The sequence below is a fragment of the Sus scrofa genome, chromosome 3 (genome assembly GCF_054392235.1).
Source record: "Sus scrofa isolate SSC_HxYL_T2T_F1_AM1 chromosome 3, Sscrofa_HxYL_maternal_Yorkshire_Landrace_v2.0, whole genome shotgun sequence".
Classification (NCBI taxonomy): Eukaryota; Metazoa; Chordata; class Mammalia; order Artiodactyla; family Suidae; genus Sus; species Sus scrofa.
The window spans coordinates 69,602,948-69,622,818 of NC_139385.1; the positions used below are offsets into that span (position 1 = coordinate 69,602,948).

Below are 19,871 nucleotides of genomic sequence, written 5' to 3' on the forward strand. Positions count from 1 at the left end.
AAATAAAATGATGGGCTTCCATTAATACCTTCCTTCGAATCTACTGTGGAAGTTCCTGTGGATTCTTGATTAAATGTGCACTATTGCTGAGCTGTCTTCCTAACCAGTACTTAAACATGCTGTCCAACAGATAGGGACACAGAAATGGAACGGTTTGAGTACCATGGGACTATTTTTTTTCTTTGGTATATCATTTTTTTAAATTAAAAAAAAATTTTTTTTTTGCTTTGTAGGGCGGCACCTGCAGCGTATGGACATTCCCAGGCTAGGGGTCTAATTGGAGCTACAGCTGTCGACCTACACCACAGCTAGAGGCAACACTGGATCCTTAACCCACTGAGTGAGGCCAGGGATCGAACCTGCAACCCCACGGTTCCTAGTCGGATTTGTTTCCACTGTGCCATGATGGGAACTCCTGGTATATCTTTTTTTTTTTTTTTTTTTGTCTTTTTGCCTTTTCTAGGGCCGCTCCTACAGCATATGGAGGCTCCCAGGCTAGGGGTCCAATCAGAGCTGTAGCCACTGGCCTACGCCAGAGCCGCAGCAACGCAGGATCCAAGCCACCTCTGCCACCTATACCACAGCTCACAGCAACGCTGGATCCTTAACCCACTGAGCAAGGCCAGGGATCGAACCTGCAACCTTGTGGTTCCTAGTCAGATTCGTTAACCACTAAGCCACAATGGGAATTCCCTGGTATATCATTTTTGAGTAGCTTAAATATTCATATGTACAAGGCATCACATAGACTATAAAATAAAGCAAGGCTTCTGCCCTCGACAACCTATAACCATTTGAAGCTCTCGTGCATATACTCAGATAACTGCAATGCAAGGGAGACTGTGACCCATGGCTTAGCTTAGTGAATAACTTCTCATGGACAAAATGTAGATGTAGCTGAAAGGCGATGAAGGAAGGCGAGCTTTATGGAGGTGGTGGTGTCTCCGCCGTGTTTAAGGGCAGCCAGTCCCTCAGTAGACACACACGAAGGGAGGGAAGGCCAGGTACTCAAGATGGCCTGGGCACAGGCTCTTGGCAGACATGCACAGGGGATGTAGAGACTAGTGAAGGTTCTGGCACCAGGGGACCGAGGGTAAGAATGGAGGCTAGTATGGAGGAAGGATAGAAAAGATGGGTGGCAGCACCTTAAATGGCAGACAGAGGAGTTTAGATTTTATTCCATCGACACTTGTGCCTCTGAGCAGGAGAATGACTCGATCCAAGTGGAGGTGGTGCGCGGATGGCTGTTAGGAAGAAAGGGTCAGAGATAGGCGTGTTCATTAGATTTTATTGGTTGGCTGGTTGGTTTTGTTCGTGTGTTTATTTCTGTTATGTATGCATTTATTTATTTATTTATTTTGTCTTTTTGTCTTTTCTAGGGCCGCACCCTCGGCATATGGAGATTTCCAGGCTAGGGGTCTAATTGGAGCTGTAGCCACCAGCCTACACCACAGCCACAGCAACTCGGGATCTGAGCTGCGTCTGCAACCTACACCACAGCTCATGGAAATGCCAGATTCTTCACCCACTGAGCAAGGCCAGGGATTGAATCCGCAACCTCATCGTTCCTAGTCGGATACGTTAACCACTGAGCCACGACGGGAACTCTCATTTATTTATTTAGTTGGCAGAGTTTCAGTCCTAAGATCCAAAACATTAGTGCAGCAGAAGTGGGGACAGATGAGGAATGAATATAAGGAATTGAAAAAGAGGAGCTGATAGGATTTGGTCACTGAAGGTGGAGAATTCAGACATGTTGCCAGAATTCATAGGCTGGGAACAGTAACAGTGATAAAGGCACAGAGAGGAAAAGTGGGAGGAACTGACCCTCTCTTGGGGAGGGAAGAGGATATAACTTCTATATATCGTGTTTTTTCAGGTGATAGTGGGACCCTAGAATGTAAGCTTAGATCATCAGAAAATCAGATCAGAAGATCAAATCCAGATGCTTTTTTCGTGAAACATCATCGCCTATGATAGTAGTTGAGGCTTCACCAGGCAAAGGTGCTTGTTCAAGCCTTTCACCTTGTTGTCTGTATCTTGTCAGCGTGGGCTTTTCTGCATCCTCCTGAGCTGCCATGCTGAGCTCTCTTTTCTGAACCCTTCACTTAAGCCTATTCATCCCCCTTTGATTAACATGCATTAAGCAGTTCTCTTTAAGGGTCTGTGGTCATTTTTAATCAGCTAAGAAAGTTTTATTTGAGGAAAGCAGTGTGTGGACTTGTAGCACTTATTTCCAGAAGAAAAAAAAAATCCTAAAATACATATATATTTTTTTAATGCAGGACTTACTATGTGGCTTTTTAGAATTATGCCACTAGGCTGGCTCTTCTGTTTGCAGGTTTAGAATCAAAGGAGAATTTTAATTTGTTAGTTTTCAATATTGGATGTGATGGCTACTTCACAGCTTCCTTGTTTCTCTGTTTCAGGGAATTGGCTCGGGAAAAGGTAATGCGAGAAGTTAAAGCCTTAGCCAAGCTTGAACACCCAGGAATTGTTAGATATTTCAATGCTTGGCTGGAAGCACCACCAGAGAAGTGGCAAGAAAAAATGGATGAAATTTGGCTGAAAGATGAAAGGTAACCTGGTTAGACATAGGCTTACACTTTATTTCTTTGAGGCTAGTTTATTTGCCTATATGAACAAAATATCCTTTCTATAACTTTAGAAAAAAAATTTTTTAAAGCAAATAACATCTAAGTTTACTGTTTCCTGTCATTGTGTTTTGGAACGTTGTCTAGACACTTTCTTTTTTTTTTTTTTTTTTCTGACTGCACCTGTGAAAGTTCCCCGGCCAGGAGGGATCAAACCCACACCACAATTGCCACCTGCGCCACCGCTGCGGCAACACCAGATTCTTAACCCACTGCACCACAAGGGAACTTCCTCTAGTCACTTGTTAAGTGAAAAGTTGATTTCGTTTTTAGAACATTAATTTTTTTTCTTTTTTGTCCAGAACATGAATTTATTGGTAGACACGGTCCTATGACTTATAATTCACTGGCAATTTATAGTAGCCTTTCTCAATAAGAGATATTGTCTGCTTTTGTCTCCATTTTTTATTTAAAATTTTTATTTAGTTTCTTTCTTCCTTTCTTTCTTGCCTTGCCTGCAGCATGTGGAAGGTTCCCAGTCCAGGGATCAAACCCACACCACAGCAGTGATCTGGGCTGTGACAGTGACAGCTCCAGATCCTTAACCTGCTATACCACAAGGGAACTCTTGAGTTTCTTAGTAGTTAGCAATTTACAGCTCTTCTCTAAAGTAGTTTTAAACTATTTCTACTTAAAAATATATAAACATAGGCAACCTGAAGATATTTATGTTAAATATTCTATGCTCTAGGAAGAAAGGCCTTATTAAAAACTACTAAATGAGAACATGGAGTTCCCTGGTGGTGAAGTGGGTTAAGGAGCTGTTATTGTCACTGCTGTGGCTCAGGTTGCTGCTATGGCATGGGTTTGACGCCTGGCCTGGGAATTTCTATGCACTGAGGATGTGGCAAATAAATAAAATAAAATAGAAACTACTAAATGAGAACAGAAAGGAAGCAGACTACAAATAGACTATTTACCAAACAGCTGGAGTGAAATTCTTGCCTAAAAGTACCAAACACAGCCCTGAACCACAGGAGGTATCTAGTTACAGTGACACTTGTTATACAGGCAGCCAGTAGCCAAACCATGAAAGGACCAACTGAAGTGGCCCTGTGTCTCAAAGCTCTGTGAGCTGCTGCCCTAATTTGGCTGAGGGCTTTCTCAAATCACAGCCACTGTCAGGTCCTGGCCTTGGTCTTCCCTTGTGCCTTGTGTTCTATGCAAAGGTCTTGGCTGCTCTTGGCATGACAGTTGCAGATAACTGTTTCGAGTATAAAATCAAGTTTTCTCTTCTCTTCTTTTTTTTTTTTTTTTTTTTTGGTCTTTCTGCCTTTTCTAGGGCCGCTCCCACGGCATATGGAGGTTCCCAGGCTAGGGGTCAAATTGGAGCTGTAGCCGTCGGCCTACGCCACCGCCACAGCAATACAGGATCCTAGCCGAGTCTGCAGCCTACACCACAGCTCATGGCAACGCTGGATCCTTAACCCACTGAACAAGGCCAGGGATCCAACCCGCAACCTCATGGTTCCTAGTCGGATTCATCAGCCACTGAGCCACGACAGGAACTCCTAAAATCAAGTTTTCTAAGTAAGGAATGGGTGGACTATGATGTTCTTTGTCTCCTGTAGCATGTTTTCATTGAACCTCTGTGTTGTTGTTTGGTTTGGCTTCATACTATAGTTGAAGCTTTGGAAACAAAGGATATAGGAGTTCCTGTCGTGGCTTAGTGGTAAGGACCCCACTCAACTAGTATCCATGAGGATGAGTGTTCAATCCTTGGCCTCACTCAGTGGGTTAAGGATCCTGCATTGCTATGGCTGTGGGGTAGGCCGGGTGCTACAGCTCTGATTCGACCCCCAGCCTGGGAACTTCCATATGCCACAGTTGCGGCCCTAAAAAGTGAAAAAGCAAAAACAAAACAAACAAAAAACAAAGGATGTAGTTACAACACTGTAAATCAACTATACTTCAATAAAAATAAACAAAGGATGTAGTTCACAGAACTTCATCAACATATTCACTCTCATCCCTTTGTATTTCTCCCACTTTTAGCACAGACTGGCCACTCAGTTCGCCGAGTCCAATGGATGCACCATCCGTTAAAATACGCAGAGTGGATCCTGGCTCTACCAAGGAACATATTGAAATCATAGCTCCTTCACCACGAAGCAGCAGGTCTTTCTCTATGGGGATTTCCTGTGGCCAGACGAGTTCATCGGAGAGCCAGTTCTCTCCCCTGGAACTTTCCGGAATGGACCATGGAGATGCCAGCCAGTCAGTGGATGCAGCGTACAACCTCCAGGACAGCTGCCTTACAGACTGTGACTTGGAGGACGGTACTCTGGACGGCAGCAATGATGGGCACTCCTTTGAACTTTGTCCTTCTGAATCTTCTCCCTACATCAGGTCTAGGGAGCGAACCTCCTCTTCCATAGTGTTTGAAGATTCTGGCTGTGATAACGCATCCAGCAAAGAAGAGCCCAGAATGAACCGACTGCCTATTGGCAACCACTGTGCTAATAAACTCACTGCACTCCAGCATTCCAGTAGCAAATCTTCCTCTGAACCTACTCTGTCTATTTCTCCTCCAAGACCGACCACTTTAAGTTTAGACCTCACTAAAAACACTACGGAAAAACTCCAGCCCAGTTCACCGAAAGTGTATCTGTACATCCAGATGCAGCTGTGCAGAAAGGAAAACCTCAAAGACTGGCTGAACAGCCGCTGCACCATCGAGGAGCGAGAGAGGAGCGTGTGTCTGCACATCTTCCTGCAGATTGTGGAGGCGGTAGAATTTCTGCACAGCAAAGGGCTCATGCACAGGGACCTCAAGGTCTGTATTTGCAGAACATCACCCAAGGGTTTCAGTGTGGGTTTTTGGTTTGGTTTGGGGGTTTTTTGTCTTTTCATCAAGTCATTTATTTTTTTATTGGACTTACAATGTTGTATTAGTTTCCGGTGTATAGCAAAGTGGATTCAGATCAATGTATCTGATATATGTTCTTTTCAGATCCTTTTCCATTATGTTATTGCAAGGTATTAACTATTCTTTTTTCAGATTCTTTTCCACTATATGTTATCACAAGATACTGACTATTGAATATAGTTCCCTGTGTAATACAGTAGGTCCATGTTGGTTATCTCTTTAATTTAATTTAATTATTTATTTTTGGCCATGCATGCAGCATGTGTAAGTTCCTGGGCCAGGGATCAAACCTGCACCACAGCAGTGACCCAAGCCACAGCCATGACAACACCAGATCCTTAACCCACTAGGCTGCCAGGGAACTCCTGATTATCTGTTTTATAGATGATGTTTATATAATGTGTATCTGCTAATCACAACCTCCTAATTTATCCTTCCGCCTCCCTTTCCCCTTTGGTAACATAAGTTTGTTTTCTATGTCTGTGAGTCTGTTTCTGTTTTGTAAATAAGTTCATTTATATCATTTTTAATAGATTCCACATATAAATAATATCCTATATTTTTCTTGTCATTCTGATGTTTTGTGATTGAGAGCAGTACTTGCAGAATTTTTCAGGGTTGTTTTTATTGTGTTGTTTTTGTTTGTCTTTTTACGGCTGAACCTGCAGCATATGGAAATTCCCAGGCTAGGGGTTGAATCGGAGCTGCAGCTGCCAGCCTACACCACAGCCACAGCCATCTGAACCACATCTGCAACCTACATCACAGCTCATGTTAATGCCGGATCCTTAACCCACTGAGCGAGGCCAGTTATCAAACCAGAAACCTCATGGATCCTAGTTTGGTTCATTACTGCTGAACCACAATGGAAACTCCCCAGAATTTGTCAGTTTTTAACGAAGTAAACTTAAGAACAGAGGAGAAGAAAGATATTGGCAGGAGAAGTCTGGAAGATGAGCCTGTAGGGGACTATGCAAAAATAAGAAGGCTTTCGTGTTTTTTGTTTTTATTTTTTTTATTACAGTTGATTTACAGTGTTCTGTTAATTTCTGCTGTACAGCAAAGTAAGGCTCTCATGTTTTAAAAACTTGGAGCAAATTGTGAATTCTCCTCTGTAATGCATTAATGTCCATTTTATGGGAAAAAGTATTCACCATCTCCTGATAGGAAAAAAAAAATCTTTGTGTAAAATCCACCATGAGCAGATCTATCATTTTTCGTCTGGCTCTCAGTAACACTGACACAGGTCCCTAAGGGCCCCCAAGCAGCTTAGTAAAGGACCCAAGTGGTCTGAGAGACGTGTGTTCTTTCATTAGCCAGCTCTGAGCTGGGGCCAGTCTCCAGGCTTTTTGCCCTTCATTCCTGAACCACTTAGACTTCAGGAAAGGAGGTGAGAAGCTGGGTGGTGAAACGTAGAAAAGGATTAGCTAGGTGACTGTTTCCAGCTCTCAAGCCTTTAATTCTATTTTCAGTATATATGCTCTTGAATATTGTGGCAAGGCAGTGCGCTCGATTACAGAAGATTCTTACTAAAACATGCAGCATTTCCTGAGTATGTATTTCTGAAATAGCTGCATGAAATTTGGATTTAACCAATTTCTACCTTATTCCATTTAATCATAAAGATTATCGATAGGTGTATCATGAAGATATAAATATTTTTCTATTCAAGTAGCTTGAACTTTCAATCGTTTTGGACTACTGAGTATTTTCAGTTTCGTTTTATGTAACCACAAACTTGTGTCAGACACCACAGTAGCTGTTTGGATGAATTATTTTCTTCTAAAATCCGCACTAGGTTTTTTTTTTTTTTTTTTTTTTTTTAATCCTTGAGTATATTTTAAGAGTTATGGATAAGAATTAGAAGTAATTCTCGGAGTTCCCATCATGGCGCAGTGGTTAACGAATCCAACTAGGAACCATGAGGTTGCAGGTTTGATCCCTGGCCTTGCTCAGTGGGTTAAGGATCTGGAATTGCAGTGAGCTGTGGTGTAGATTGCAGATGCGGCCCAGATCCCACGTTGCTGTGGCTCTGGTGTAGGCTGGCAGCTACAGCTCCTATTCGACCCCTAGCCTGGGAACCTCCATATGCCGCAGGAGCGGCCCAAGAAATGGCAAAAAGACCAAAAAAAAAAAAAAAAAAAAAGAATTAGAAGTAATTCTTATTTTCCAAAATAATTTTTACTGAGTTATATATAATCACTATGTGTCAGTGATTTCAGTATGGGCCAACACGAATTGGCAGAAATTATTCTGCACTGAATGAAAAGTTGAGAGATGATTTATTTTTGTTGGAAAGGAGAAGACTGCCAGGAGGCCAGACACCCCTCCCTCACTTGAGAGTGTGCTGGCTATAGGAGTATGGTAAACATTTATCGATTGGTGAGAAACAGTTCACTGATATATGCATTCTTCTTGCACTTAATACTTACTGTTCCCACAAAATGTTAAGTTGATATTTTTATAAATTTTGTATATTCTTCTGCTGATTTTGTAACGTTAAAGAGATACTGGTGAATATTTGCAACAATTTTGTCTAAAGGTTTTTTTCTGTATTTGCCCATGCACCAAAAAAGTTTAAGAAAATTAATTTTCCCTTTAGGTTTTCTAGAAATCAGAACATTCATTTCTTCTTAAATTCCTTTTTAAGATTTCTGATAAGGTTATGAGCCAGGGTTGGAATCAGTGAGAATCACTTTTAGAGTTCCCTGGTGGCTCATCAGGTTAAGGACCTGGCACTGGAACTGCTGTGGCTCAGGTTGGTGCTGTGACTCAGGTTTGATACCTGGCCTGGGAACTTCTGCATGCCATGTGCAGCCAAAAAAAAAAAAAAAAAGAGGAGAGAGAATCACTACCACTTTTGCTCACATCCATTGGCTAGAATTAGAATTCAGTTATGCAGCCACACCTAACGGCAAGGCAGGATAAGAAATGACAGTTAACTTTATGGTTAAAAGAAGAGAGTCAAGTTTTTTTGATGAGCAGCCAGCTCGTCTCTACTGTGATGATTTTGCTCAAATACCCTTCTCCACAAAGCCTTCTCTAATCACCCTTTATAAAATTGCAACCACCCTCTAGCTCCATTCAATTTTTCCTCTCTTCCGCCTTCATTTTTTCCCCTCCGTAGTGCTTATCACTATGTCACAATCTATATATGGTTTACTTTTTTATCTTGTTTCTTGGAATGTGAGCTCCATAAAGGCAAGGATTCTTACCTACATTCTCCCTCTCTCTGTCTCTCTCTCACACACACACACAAATTCTAGTGTTCCCGAAAAAATTCCCCCAAGATTTTTCATTCCCAGCTGAAAAGCTTTGTGTTCTGTTCATTCTGACCTGTCATTGACCCAACATTAAACCTTCTAGGCCCTCTCCCCTTTTGTATTTTGGTCACTGTGACATCATCACTCCTTGGCCCTTGATTCTCCAGACTGACTTCTTGGCTTTTCTCTCTCTCCCTGTCTGTTTTTTTTTTTAGGGCTGCACTTGCAGCATATGGAAATTTCCAGGCTAGTGGTCAAATTGGAGCTGTAGCTGCTGGCCTATGCCAAAACCACAGCCACGCCAGATCCAAGCCAAGTCTGTGACTTATACCACAGCTCACAGCAACTCCAGATCCTTAACCCACTGAGCAAGGCCAGAGATCGAAGCTGCATCCTCATGGATACTAGTTAGGTTCTTAACCTGCTGAGCCACAACAGGAACTCCTAGGCTTTTCTCCTCACCCTAGCTACAGTGGGATTTTCTCAGTGTACACTGATTTTCTCAGCTACACTGATTTTCAGTGTCCTCATAGAATCCGTATTTCTCCTCCTAATTCTCATCACACTTGAATTATTTATCCTCTGGGCTTCACAGGGACGGAGCCGTATCTGCTTGATTCATCTCCTAGATCCTTAGCACAATGCCTGATGCGTTTCTCTATGCTTGTGTCATTTTATTTGGCATGTTCCTTTCTTTGCAGCCCTGAAGTATTTATACTAGTTTCATCAAAAAAAAAAAGAAAGAAAGAAATCTATTGTCCCATGTCACTGAATGGTCCAAGATTTTTTTTTTTTTTTGGTCTTTTTGCCTTTTCTAGGGCCACTCCCACAGCATATGGAGGTTCCCAGGCTAGGGGTCTAATCAGAGCTGTAGCCATTGGCCTACACCAGAGTCACAGCAACAACCTACACCACAGCTCACGGCAACGCCAGATCCTTAAACCACTGAACAAGGCCAGGGATTGAATCCCCAACCTCATGTTTCCTACTCGGATTCGTTAACCACTGCACCACGACGGGAACTCCCAAGATTTTTTTTTTTTTTTTTTTTTTTTTTTTGGTCTTTTTGCCTTTTCTAGGGCTGCTCCCGTGGCATATGGAGGTTCCCAGGCTAGGGGTCTAATCGGAGCTGTAGCCTCCGGCCTATACCAGAGCCACATCAACTCAGGATCCAAGCCAAGTCTGCAACCTATACCACAGCTCACGGCAACGCTGGTTCCTTAACCCACTGAGCAAGGCCAGGGATCGAACCCGCAACCTCATGGTTCCTGGTCAGATTCGTTAACCACTGAGCCATGATGGGAACTCTAAGAATGGTCCAAGATTGAAGTAAAGCTTTGTCCGGGATCAGAACCTGCGCACACACACCCCCCACGCGCCAACTCCATTTCTTATTTCCACTTGCAGGCAGACTCTCCCTTCATAGTCTCAGCATAGCTGCCAGCAGTCCTCAGGGCTCCATGCTGTAAATCTTCTGGAGGTACAAGAGAGAAAAGCATCACTTTACCCTACTCTGATCAGAAGTCCTGGATTTTCTTCAAATTGATAAGCCAAGGACATTTAGTCATCCTTAGTCTCTTGGCTGGAGGTGGGGACTGTGCTGATTGGTATCTGCCACCCCTGGATGCAGCCGCAAGATCACTTTCATGGGGAAACCGTGAAGTGGCTGCCCGGAGGAAGGGAGGTCCCAGAGTCAGGATGCTTCTGGCAGAAGCACAGGAGGATGGGCGGATGCCAGAGAAAAAAGTCAGTTAGTGTCGGGTAGTTACAGCTGACACCAGAGCACAAGAGGGGAGAACGATGAAATGTAAGGCAGCAGAGTCTATTCCCGTTTCTCATACAAAGTTATTTGTGGGAATGTAGGAGGTTATGGTTGTAGATTTTGGTTCTATGCTCTAAATTATTTCAAAGTCCACATTGTATGATGCCATTGGAGCTTGGGAATAAAATTGTTTTTATTTTAATTTTTATTTTCTCTTTCTGCCTTTTCTAGGGCCGCTTCCCTCGGCATATGGAGGTTCCCAGGCTAGGGGTCTAATCAGAGCTGTAGCCATTGACCTACACCAGAGTCACAGCAACAACCTACACCACAGCTCACGGCAATGCCGGATCCCTAACCCACTGAGCAAGGCCAGGGATCTGAACCAGCAACCTCATGGTTCCTAGTCAGATTTGTTAACCACTGCACCACAGCGGGAACTTCCTAAGATCGGTTTTATCTGGCAGTATTTGAAGCCCAATGAAAGTCAGTTTTCTGAGCTAAATGGCTTCCGTGTCCCCTTATTTGTAGGGCTATGAATGATCATGCTAGCTGGGGTTGGAGTAAGCTCTGAGGAAGAAATGATAGATTTCCTGTCAGGGATTTTGAGTTTGAGGAACCCATGGTTAGATGTATCCTATAAACGGTTACATGGGAGAGCTGAGAACTCAGGCTGCTGGAGTGTGTGGAGTATGTGGGCGGCTGGTTCTTATTCTCCTTGTCAGCCTGCTTTCCCTTCTCAGACACAGACCAAAAGATCAGTGTGTTTCATTCATTCACCAAATAGCAGGGATAAGCTACCCTAGGGCAAGAACTGAGGGAGTTCCTGTCGTGGTGCAGTGGTTAACGAATCCGACTAGGAACCATGAGGTTGCGGGTTCGGTCCCTGCCCTTTCTCAGTGGGTTAACGATCCGTTTTTGCCGTGAGCTGTGGTGTAGGTTGCAGACTCGGCTCGGATCCCGCGTTGCTGTGGTTCTGGCGTAGGCCTGTAGCTACAGCTCCGATTAGACCCCTAGCCTGGAAACTTCCATATGCCTTGGGAGCGGCCCAAGAAATAGCAAAAAGACAAAAAAACAAAAACAAAAAAACAACAAAAAAAAACTGGCCATATGGCTGTGGAGAGAAATACTTTCTCACAGAGCCAAGACCACCTGGGTTTGAATCCCTGCTCCACTGCTTACCAGTCAGGTAACCCTGAGTGATTTACTTCCCTTCTCTGGGCTTTAGTTTTCTTTTTTTTCTTTCTTTTTTTCCTTTTTTTTTTTTTTTTTTTTTTTGGTTGGTGTCTTTTGTCCTTTTAGGGCTGCACCTGCAGCATATGGAGTTTCCCATAGGGGTCTAATCGGAGCTGTAGTCACCGGCCTACACCACAGCCACAGCAACGCCAGATCAGAGCCGCGTCTGCAACCTACACCACAGCTCACAGCAACACTGGATCCTTAACACACTGAGCAAGGCCAGGGATCGAACCCACAACCTCGTTCCTAGTTCCAAGTTGGATTCATTTCCATTGTGCCACGATGGGAACTCCTAGGCTTCAGTTTTCATATCTGTGGCATGGCGGACTATCAGAACCAAAGGGGTTATGAGTATCACATGAGTTAATAGTAATTAACTGCTTAGATCAGCTTCTGACTCATTGCAAGTACTGTATATGCATTTGCTATTATTACTGTTGTCATTATAATCATGGCTTAGGTCATAAGTGTAAGAAGCTTCCCATGGGAGAGCATATGGAATAATAAGATGGAGGATTAGGTACCCTAGACCACAGGGAATGTGACTCTCTAGGGATTTATTTACATAGATGTTTAACAAATATTCCTTTTGCTACCCTTGCCTCTTCTTTATTCACAGTACTTGTCTAGCATCAAAGGACTTTTTAAAAAATTTTTTATTATAGTTGATTTACAGTGTTCTGTTGATTTCTGCTGTACAGCAAAGTGACCTAATTATACATCCATATACATTCTTTTTTCCACATTATCCTCCATCATGTTCCACCACAAGTGATTGGAAATAGTTCCCTGTACTGTGTACACCAAGATCTCATTGCTTATCTACTCCAGATGCAATAGTTTTCATCCACTAACCCCAAACTCCCCATCCATCCCACTCCCTCCTCCTCCGTCTTGTCAACCACAAATCTGTTCTCCATGTCCATGGGTTCGTTTCTCTTCTGTAGATAGGTTCATTTGTGCCATATATTGGATTCCAGATATAAGTGGAATCTTTCTGATTTACTTCACTTAGTATGAGAGTCTCTAGTTCCATCCGTGTTGCTGCAAATGGCATTGTTTGTTTTTTTCATGGCTGAGTAGTATTCCATTGGGTATATGTACCACATCTTCTTAATCCATTCATCTGTCGATGGACATCTAAGTTGTTTCCATGTCTTGGCTATTGTGAACAGTGCTGCAGCAAACACAGGGGTGCATGTATCTTTTTCAATGAAAGTTTTGTCTGGATATATGCCCAAGAGTAGGATTACTGGATCATATGGCAGTATTATATTTAGCTTTCTGAGGTACCTCCATACTGTTTTCCGTAGTGGTTGTACTAAAGGACTGTTTTTTATTTCATATTAGCCCGTTACAAAGAGAAACACAGAGAGTGTCGGGGGTTTTTTTTTTGGTTTTTTTTGTTTTTTTTTTTTTTTGGTGGTGGTGGTGGTTTTTTGCCTTTTGCTTTCTGGGGTTTTTTTTGGCCACAGCATGTAGTGACTTGATGTGGGATCTCAGTTCCCAGACCAGAGATTGAACCTGGGTGACAGTGGTGAAAGCGTCAAGTCCCAACCACTAAGAGCACCAGGGAACGCCTGTAGTGTTCCACATTTATTGTCTGTGGTCATTTAAATGACTCTCTTCACATTCTCTCCTTCTCCATTCATATTCACCATGCTTCTGCCTGTTTTATTTTTTCCAGCCTTCCAATATATTCTTTGCAATGGATGATGTGGTCAAGGTTGGAGACTTTGGATTGGTGACTGCAATGGACCAGGATGAGGAAGACGAGATGGTTCTGACCCCAATGCCAGGGTACGCCAGACACACGGGACAAGTGGGGACCAAGCTATATATGAGCCCAGAGCAGGTAAGCTTTGTTTTCCTTATGAAGTAAAAATAGATTTTTAGTTAGCCCGGTGGCAAGTGAGATATACCCCCTGAATTTCCACCCATGCTCTATGTAAAATGCCCAGTAAAATAAAATCTGAAAATGAAAAGTGGTAGCAGTGATCTACAAGCAACACAGCAAAAGGTGCAATTTCTACAGCCTTCATAGGGGATGGATTAAGAAAACCACTAACAATGCATAAAATGTGCTCACCCTCCACACCAGAACCTGACAACAACCAGAAGTTTAGAAAGAGACTTTGAATGTCTTTGTCCCAAACTTAAATCTAATTCACCCTGTGTGGACTATGTAGGGTCTGTTTTCTGAGCTGGCTGGAGGTAGTGTTCTGATCTGCTCTGTACAATAAGCCACAGGCAACTTCCAGCATGTAGCATGGCAGGAGATGGAGGTAGATAGGCTGAGATATGTTGCCCTATGGACGCTTAGTCTCCAAATTAGAAGCATGGTAAATGGGACAGGCGCTGGAAGGGTGGCGGGAGTGGGGCATCCTGGGAGCTTCAGCACAGCACCCCTGGCCACTGGCTGCTGAGCTGGTGATACAAGCGTTTACGTGCTTAGGGTCAGCTTTCTCACACTCTCCAGTCAGTGCCTGTTTATATGTGTAAGCGTGACTGAGAGCTCAAGAATTTTTCTTTTGGGGTTTTGCCAAAAGAAATTTTCCAATATTTGCCATATTAGAGATTAAAACAGAATTTCATAAAATTATATTAATTCAGTTAAAAACAACAGTATTAAATTATCACAGCTTCAATATTTTTTTTTTAATGGAGTTCCCCTTGTGGCGCAGCAGAAACAATCCAACTAGTAACCACGAGGTTGCGGTTGATCCCTGGCCTCGCTCAGTGGGTTAAGGATCTGGCGTTGCCATGAGCTGTGGTGTAGGTTGCCAATTCTGCTGTGGCATTGCTGTGGTTGTGGTGTAGGCCGGCAGCTGTGGCTTCGAATAGCAGTTAGACCCCTAGCCTTGGACCATCCATATGCTGTGGATGTGGCACTAAAAAGCAAAAAGATTTTTTTTTTTTTGGCTGCTATGTGCAGTGGCTTGTTGTGGGATCTCAGTTCCCAGACCATGTATTGAACCACAGCAGTGAAAGTGCTGAATCCTAATCACTAGACCACCAGGGAACTCCTGTCAAGATATTTTTTGAAGAATAACTATTTCAAAAAAAACAAAACAAAAAAACCCAAAAACCAAAAAACTAGTGAGAAATGTGGCATTTATTTATTTCCATTTTTGTAAAGCCCTTTCCTCTCTGGCTTTTAAGAGCTAGATTTCATGTCTGCCTTTGCACTTAATCCCTTGCAGTATGTTCTTTTTGGCTCAAGTATATGAGGAAAATCTGACTTCAGGCAGATATGCAGTTGGGAAGGGAGGAATATTTTAATGCCATTTTCAGGTAGTTGTGGGTTTTGATGGGACATCAAAACTCACTAAGTGAAAGTTTCTGAAGAGTCTTTATCCCCATGGAATGGAAAATCATAGCAGTGAACCTTTTGTATTCTGTTCCTTTAACAACCCTTGGTCCCTTTTGCACTTTGAATGGACCTTTCACCCACGTGTGATTTTATAAAATTGTGCGTCTGTCATGTGGAAACGATTGCTTCCCTAAGTTATGCATTTTTTCCAAAAGTTGTTCCATTTCATTATACAATATTTTTTTTAAAAAAATCATTCTGGTTTACATCACCACCAATCTCACCAGAAAAGGTTTTAAGTATTAGGAAGCTGTCAGGTTCCCAGTGATGGATACCACTTTCCCAAAATTCTGATACTCCCTTCCAAGCTCGATTTTTACTGTTGGCAACAAATCCCGTCAGTTTTACTTGATGTGCCATTCTCACTTTGTTCAACTTTAAGGAAACGTCTGGCTCGTCTCCAAGTCTGCAGGACCATAGTTTGTCTACCAATTGTTCTTTCAAGTCAAAGTGGTGTTCTGTGAAAAGAGCAGCTAGTTCATATAGTAACTTAAACAACTGCACAATGGCTTTCTCTTGAGACAACTGTGGTACTTTGGTGTGGAGCAGAAAGGCTTTGTGAGCACTTCCCGTTTTGTCACAGAGTATTAAGAGGATGTGTGGAGTTCCCGTCCTGGCTCAGCAGAAACGAACTTTACTAGTATTCCTGAGGACACAGGTTCGATCCCTGGCCTCACTCAGTAGGTTAAGGATCCGGCATTGCTGTGAGCTGTGGTGTAGGTCACAGACGTGGCTCAGATCCCGAGTTGCTGTGGCTGTGGTGTAGGCCAGCAGCTACAGCTCCGATTCAACCCCTAGCCTTGGAACCTCCATATGCTGTGGATGTGGCCCTAAAAAATATATATATATATATTTTTAAAGAGTATTTGTATGTAAGGGGCAAGACGGAATAAAATTAATTGTTTTTCCTGCTTCGGCAAGGATGTTTTAAGTGAAAGCGTTTGTTTCTTTTAAACTTTAAGTACATAGCACTGAAGAACATTATTACTAATAGTATGATTTGGTACCTTGATTTTATGCTAAGGTTCAGTGGTGCAAATGTCAACTCAGAGAAAAGACAAATCATGTCTTAGTATTATGAAAATATCCTTGATTTGTAGATCTCCTGAAAGGATGGTGGGACCCCCAGGTATGCATAGACCACACTTTGAGAAGTGATGGATTAGGTTATCTTTGGTAGGTTATATAACTGATGGATTAGCTTATCTTTGGAAGGTTATATAACTGATGGATTAGCTTATCTTTGGGAGGTTATATTAGAAACCAGTTATAGGAATTGGCCTTTGAGGTGGAATTGGCCTTTATTTTACTGTTGTACAGTAGCCTTTTCGACTGCTTGAGTTGTTTATAGGACTCAAGTGTTTTCTTTTTCATGCGCAACATTATCATTTCTTTATTTAATTAAAAGCATTTTTAAAAAGAAACCCTATACTTAGACATCTTTATCGTAAAGATAAAGAAAAAATAGAATAAGTATTTAGGTAGGGGAAAACAAACAGACAGATTAAAGCTTCAAAAGCTTGTTTTCTATAACACTCAACCCTAGAAGACAATAAAGCAGTATGTTCAGTTTTGGTGAAAAATAGCTGTGAACCACAAATCACCTAGCCATATAGTTATCTGGCCATAAAGTTATTCATATAAAAGAAATCAGGCATTTTCAGATAGGTAAAAATTTTAAAAGAATCTTAAGTAAAAAAGCAAGGGACAGAACTGTGTGCATCATGTGTAAAGGATATATATTTGCTTATATTCACAGAAAGAGCTCTGGAAGAATATGCAGGAAACAAATGGTTACAGGGCAGTAGGCAGAGGGAAAGTGACTGGAAGGGAAACTGGTATACTTCTTTTTTGAATCATGTGAATGCGTTCCCTAGTAAAAGTGAGTTTAAGAAGGGAGATATTTGTTTAGGATATTTTAGTGACTTGTACATTTTGCTGGTAGGAGCAGGACTGTGACACCCATCCCTGTATACAAATCTCTGCCCACGTGTCCTTCTGCCCTGGGGTAGATGAAATTAAATAGGAACATTAAGTGGTAGTAAACACTTATTGCTAAGTTGCTTTTCATGAACAAGAGCTGATGCTCTCCAGATAGCGCAGGAGGTGTCCTTTTCACTGCACCGTGATAGCTCTGTTTTGAACGTATTTCCTTTGAATCCCTCCCAAAACCCCAGAAGGAGGGAAGGGAAGGGAGGAAGGCATTGCAGCGCCAAGCTGTTGCTGGAACTTTCCACCTGACATTCTATTAGCAGAGAGGCAGCCTGGCTCTTAGAAGAATCAGGTAGACAGGTATCAGGTGTAGTTCCGAGAAGTTCTGAAGGGTTCGTTGTCCCTGACAAGCACCAATTGATTCCCCCATCTAAGAAATGCTGGTGTGAGTCTCCCACAGTGACACCCTCCTTTGGCCTTTGTCAAAAGTCAAGTTATGGGCCTCGAGTCATTTTCCCAAATAAAGGGGTTTTGCTGAGTCCCTGGAGGTGGCTTTTAATTTGAATGAGGCTTCATTTCATTAGAGGAGTTGGGTTGTAATTCATTTGTTCATTTTACCAAATCAGAATTTATTGAGGGCCGTCTCTATACTTAGCCCATTGCTGGGTGATAGGAAGACAAAAGAAGCAGTTCCCTCCCCTCCAGGACTTTATCATCTAGTTGTGAAGAATAAGAAATACACACATGAAAAACACAACCAAGAATGCAAAGAAGTCCATAATTAAGGGCCGTAATGAGGGCTAACCACAGTTGATTAGTGGTTTGGAGTAATGAAGTTTTTCTCATAAAAATAGGTGAGGGCTAAGATGTTTAGCAATGAGAGATTTGCTTTAGATAGTGCTTGCTTTGAAAAACTTCCCCCAGGGGTAGTGGAGCAGCTTTTCTTGGCTCCCTCAGACTTTTTTTTAGCATCGCAAGGCTCCAGGTTTCCGCTGGGCCAATTTTGCTGATGCCTATCTCAGGGCTATACCTGGGCTTCCTTCTGTAATGCGGAGTGGTTTAATTACTCTCGCTGAGACGAGCTGAAGGAAAGAGGCTTGAGAGATGATTAACTCTTTGCTAACATTTTTACATACACAGCGAAACCAAGAAGTGACTGAGTCACCTTGGGGTTCACTCGCGATGTTACTGCTATCTCCGTCAGTGTTTTTCTAACATCTCTTCTTTTTTTTTTTTTTTTTTTGTTTTGTTTTTTTGTTTTTTTTTTTGTTTTTTGCTAACATCTCTTCTTTATTTGGGATTTCAGATTCATGGAAACAGCTACTCTCATAAAGTGGACATCTTTTCTTTAGGCCTCATTCTGTTTGAATTGCTGTACCCATTCGGCACTCAGATGGAGAGGGTCCGGGTAAGTTCGCCCCTCCTCAGAAAAGGAAGAAAATACTCTTAACTTTACAAAAGAAAGCATTTGAAAAGAAGTTATTCTTTTTTTTTTTTTTGCCTTTTCTAGGGCTGCTCCCATGGCATTTGGAGGTTCCCAGGCTAGGGGTCCAATCAGAGCTGTAGCCGCCGGCCTACGCCACAGCCACAGCAACTCAGGATCTGAGCTGCGCCTGAAACCTACACCACAGCTCATGGCAATGCTGGATCCTTAACCCACTGAGCGAGGCCAGGGATGGAACCCGCAACCTCATGGTTCCTAGGAGGATTCATCAACCACTGCGCTATGACGGGAACTCCCAAGAAGTTATTCTTAATACCAGCAGACTAGTTAACTACAAGGGGTCATGTGAGTGATACAGGAAGAATTTGCAGACTGTTCTTTGTTGCTTAAATTCATCATAACCTAATAATATCTCTTGTCACTGAAATGTGCAAGAAGTGCAAAGCTAGGGGAATCTCAGGGTGAAGGAGTGAGGGTGATGGTGGGGGGTGGGGGCACAGTTGGTTAGAGGAGAATTTTCCAGAGGACAAGTGGCCACACACTCATACACTTTAAAGCTGTCAAACTAAGCCTAATCAGGGTTTGTTTCCTTCTCAGAATAAACTATGACATGGCCTTTAAGGAAGATAATATCAAAAGTCTCTTAAAAGTCAGCCTCTGCCACATTCTTCCCCATCCTCCATAAGGAGTCAACCCTCAGCTTTTCTGGCTGTTGTCTCTGTACTTACTTCCATATTTCCCAAGTTTATATTGGTATTACCATTTCTTAATTTATCAGTTTTAGACCTTATCTGTTGACTGCTGGCCACAGTAGAAGAAGATAAATTTCCCACACAGAACCAAAAGGATCCCCAAGTGTGCTATACAAGAAATAGGGGAAAAGAAGAAAATTTAAAAAAATCAAAGTAACTGAATTTTAGAACACCAAGGCGTAAAAGCCCTAAAAGCTTACAGAAAAAAATAAATAAATAAAATGGGTCCAACACATGTAAAGGATTAGGAACCATATGTCATCAAAATTTATGTACTTCAGAGTTCCCGTTGTAGCTCAGTGGGTTAAGAACCCAGTATAGTGACTATGAGGATGTGGGTTCAATCCCTGCCCTCACTCAGTGAGTTAAGGATCCGGCATTGCTGTGGCTGTGGTGTAGGTCACAGCTGCAGCTCCGATTCAGTCCCTAGCCTGGGAACCTCCATATGCTGCAGGTGTGGCCATAAACAGAAAAAAAAAAAAAAATTATAAGTACATCAAAGGACTATCAAGAAAGAGCAAATGCAGCCCACAGAATGAGAAAAAATATGTGTGAATCATATATCTAATAAGGTTCTAGTATCCAG

General features: G+C 42.4%; 1 protein-coding gene across 6 annotated transcripts in view; it reads left to right on the forward strand.

Moving 5' to 3' along the window:
• EIF2AK3 (eukaryotic translation initiation factor 2 alpha kinase 3) overlaps positions 1-19,871 on the forward strand; it is an 83,197-nt gene that overhangs the window by 57,176 nt on the left and 6,150 nt on the right. For 4 of the 6 annotated variants that reach the window (XR_014841506.1, XM_085018724.1, XM_003124925.5 and 1 more), the window contains 4 exons: positions 2,430-2,579; positions 4,650-5,430; positions 13,472-13,639; positions 18,396-18,497. Coding sequence is in view for 4 of the 6 variants with exons in the window: in XM_085018724.1 (XP_084874850.1) it covers positions 2,430-2,579; positions 4,650-5,430; positions 13,472-13,639; positions 18,396-18,497 (1,201 nt within the window). In the remaining 2 variants the exon portion in view is untranslated. Of the gene's footprint in view, positions 1-1,879; positions 2,006-2,429; positions 2,580-4,649; positions 5,431-13,471; positions 13,640-18,395; positions 18,498-19,871 lie in introns of those variants that run through there. The other 2 variants (XR_014841507.1, XM_085018725.1) reach the window with 2 other exon arrangements.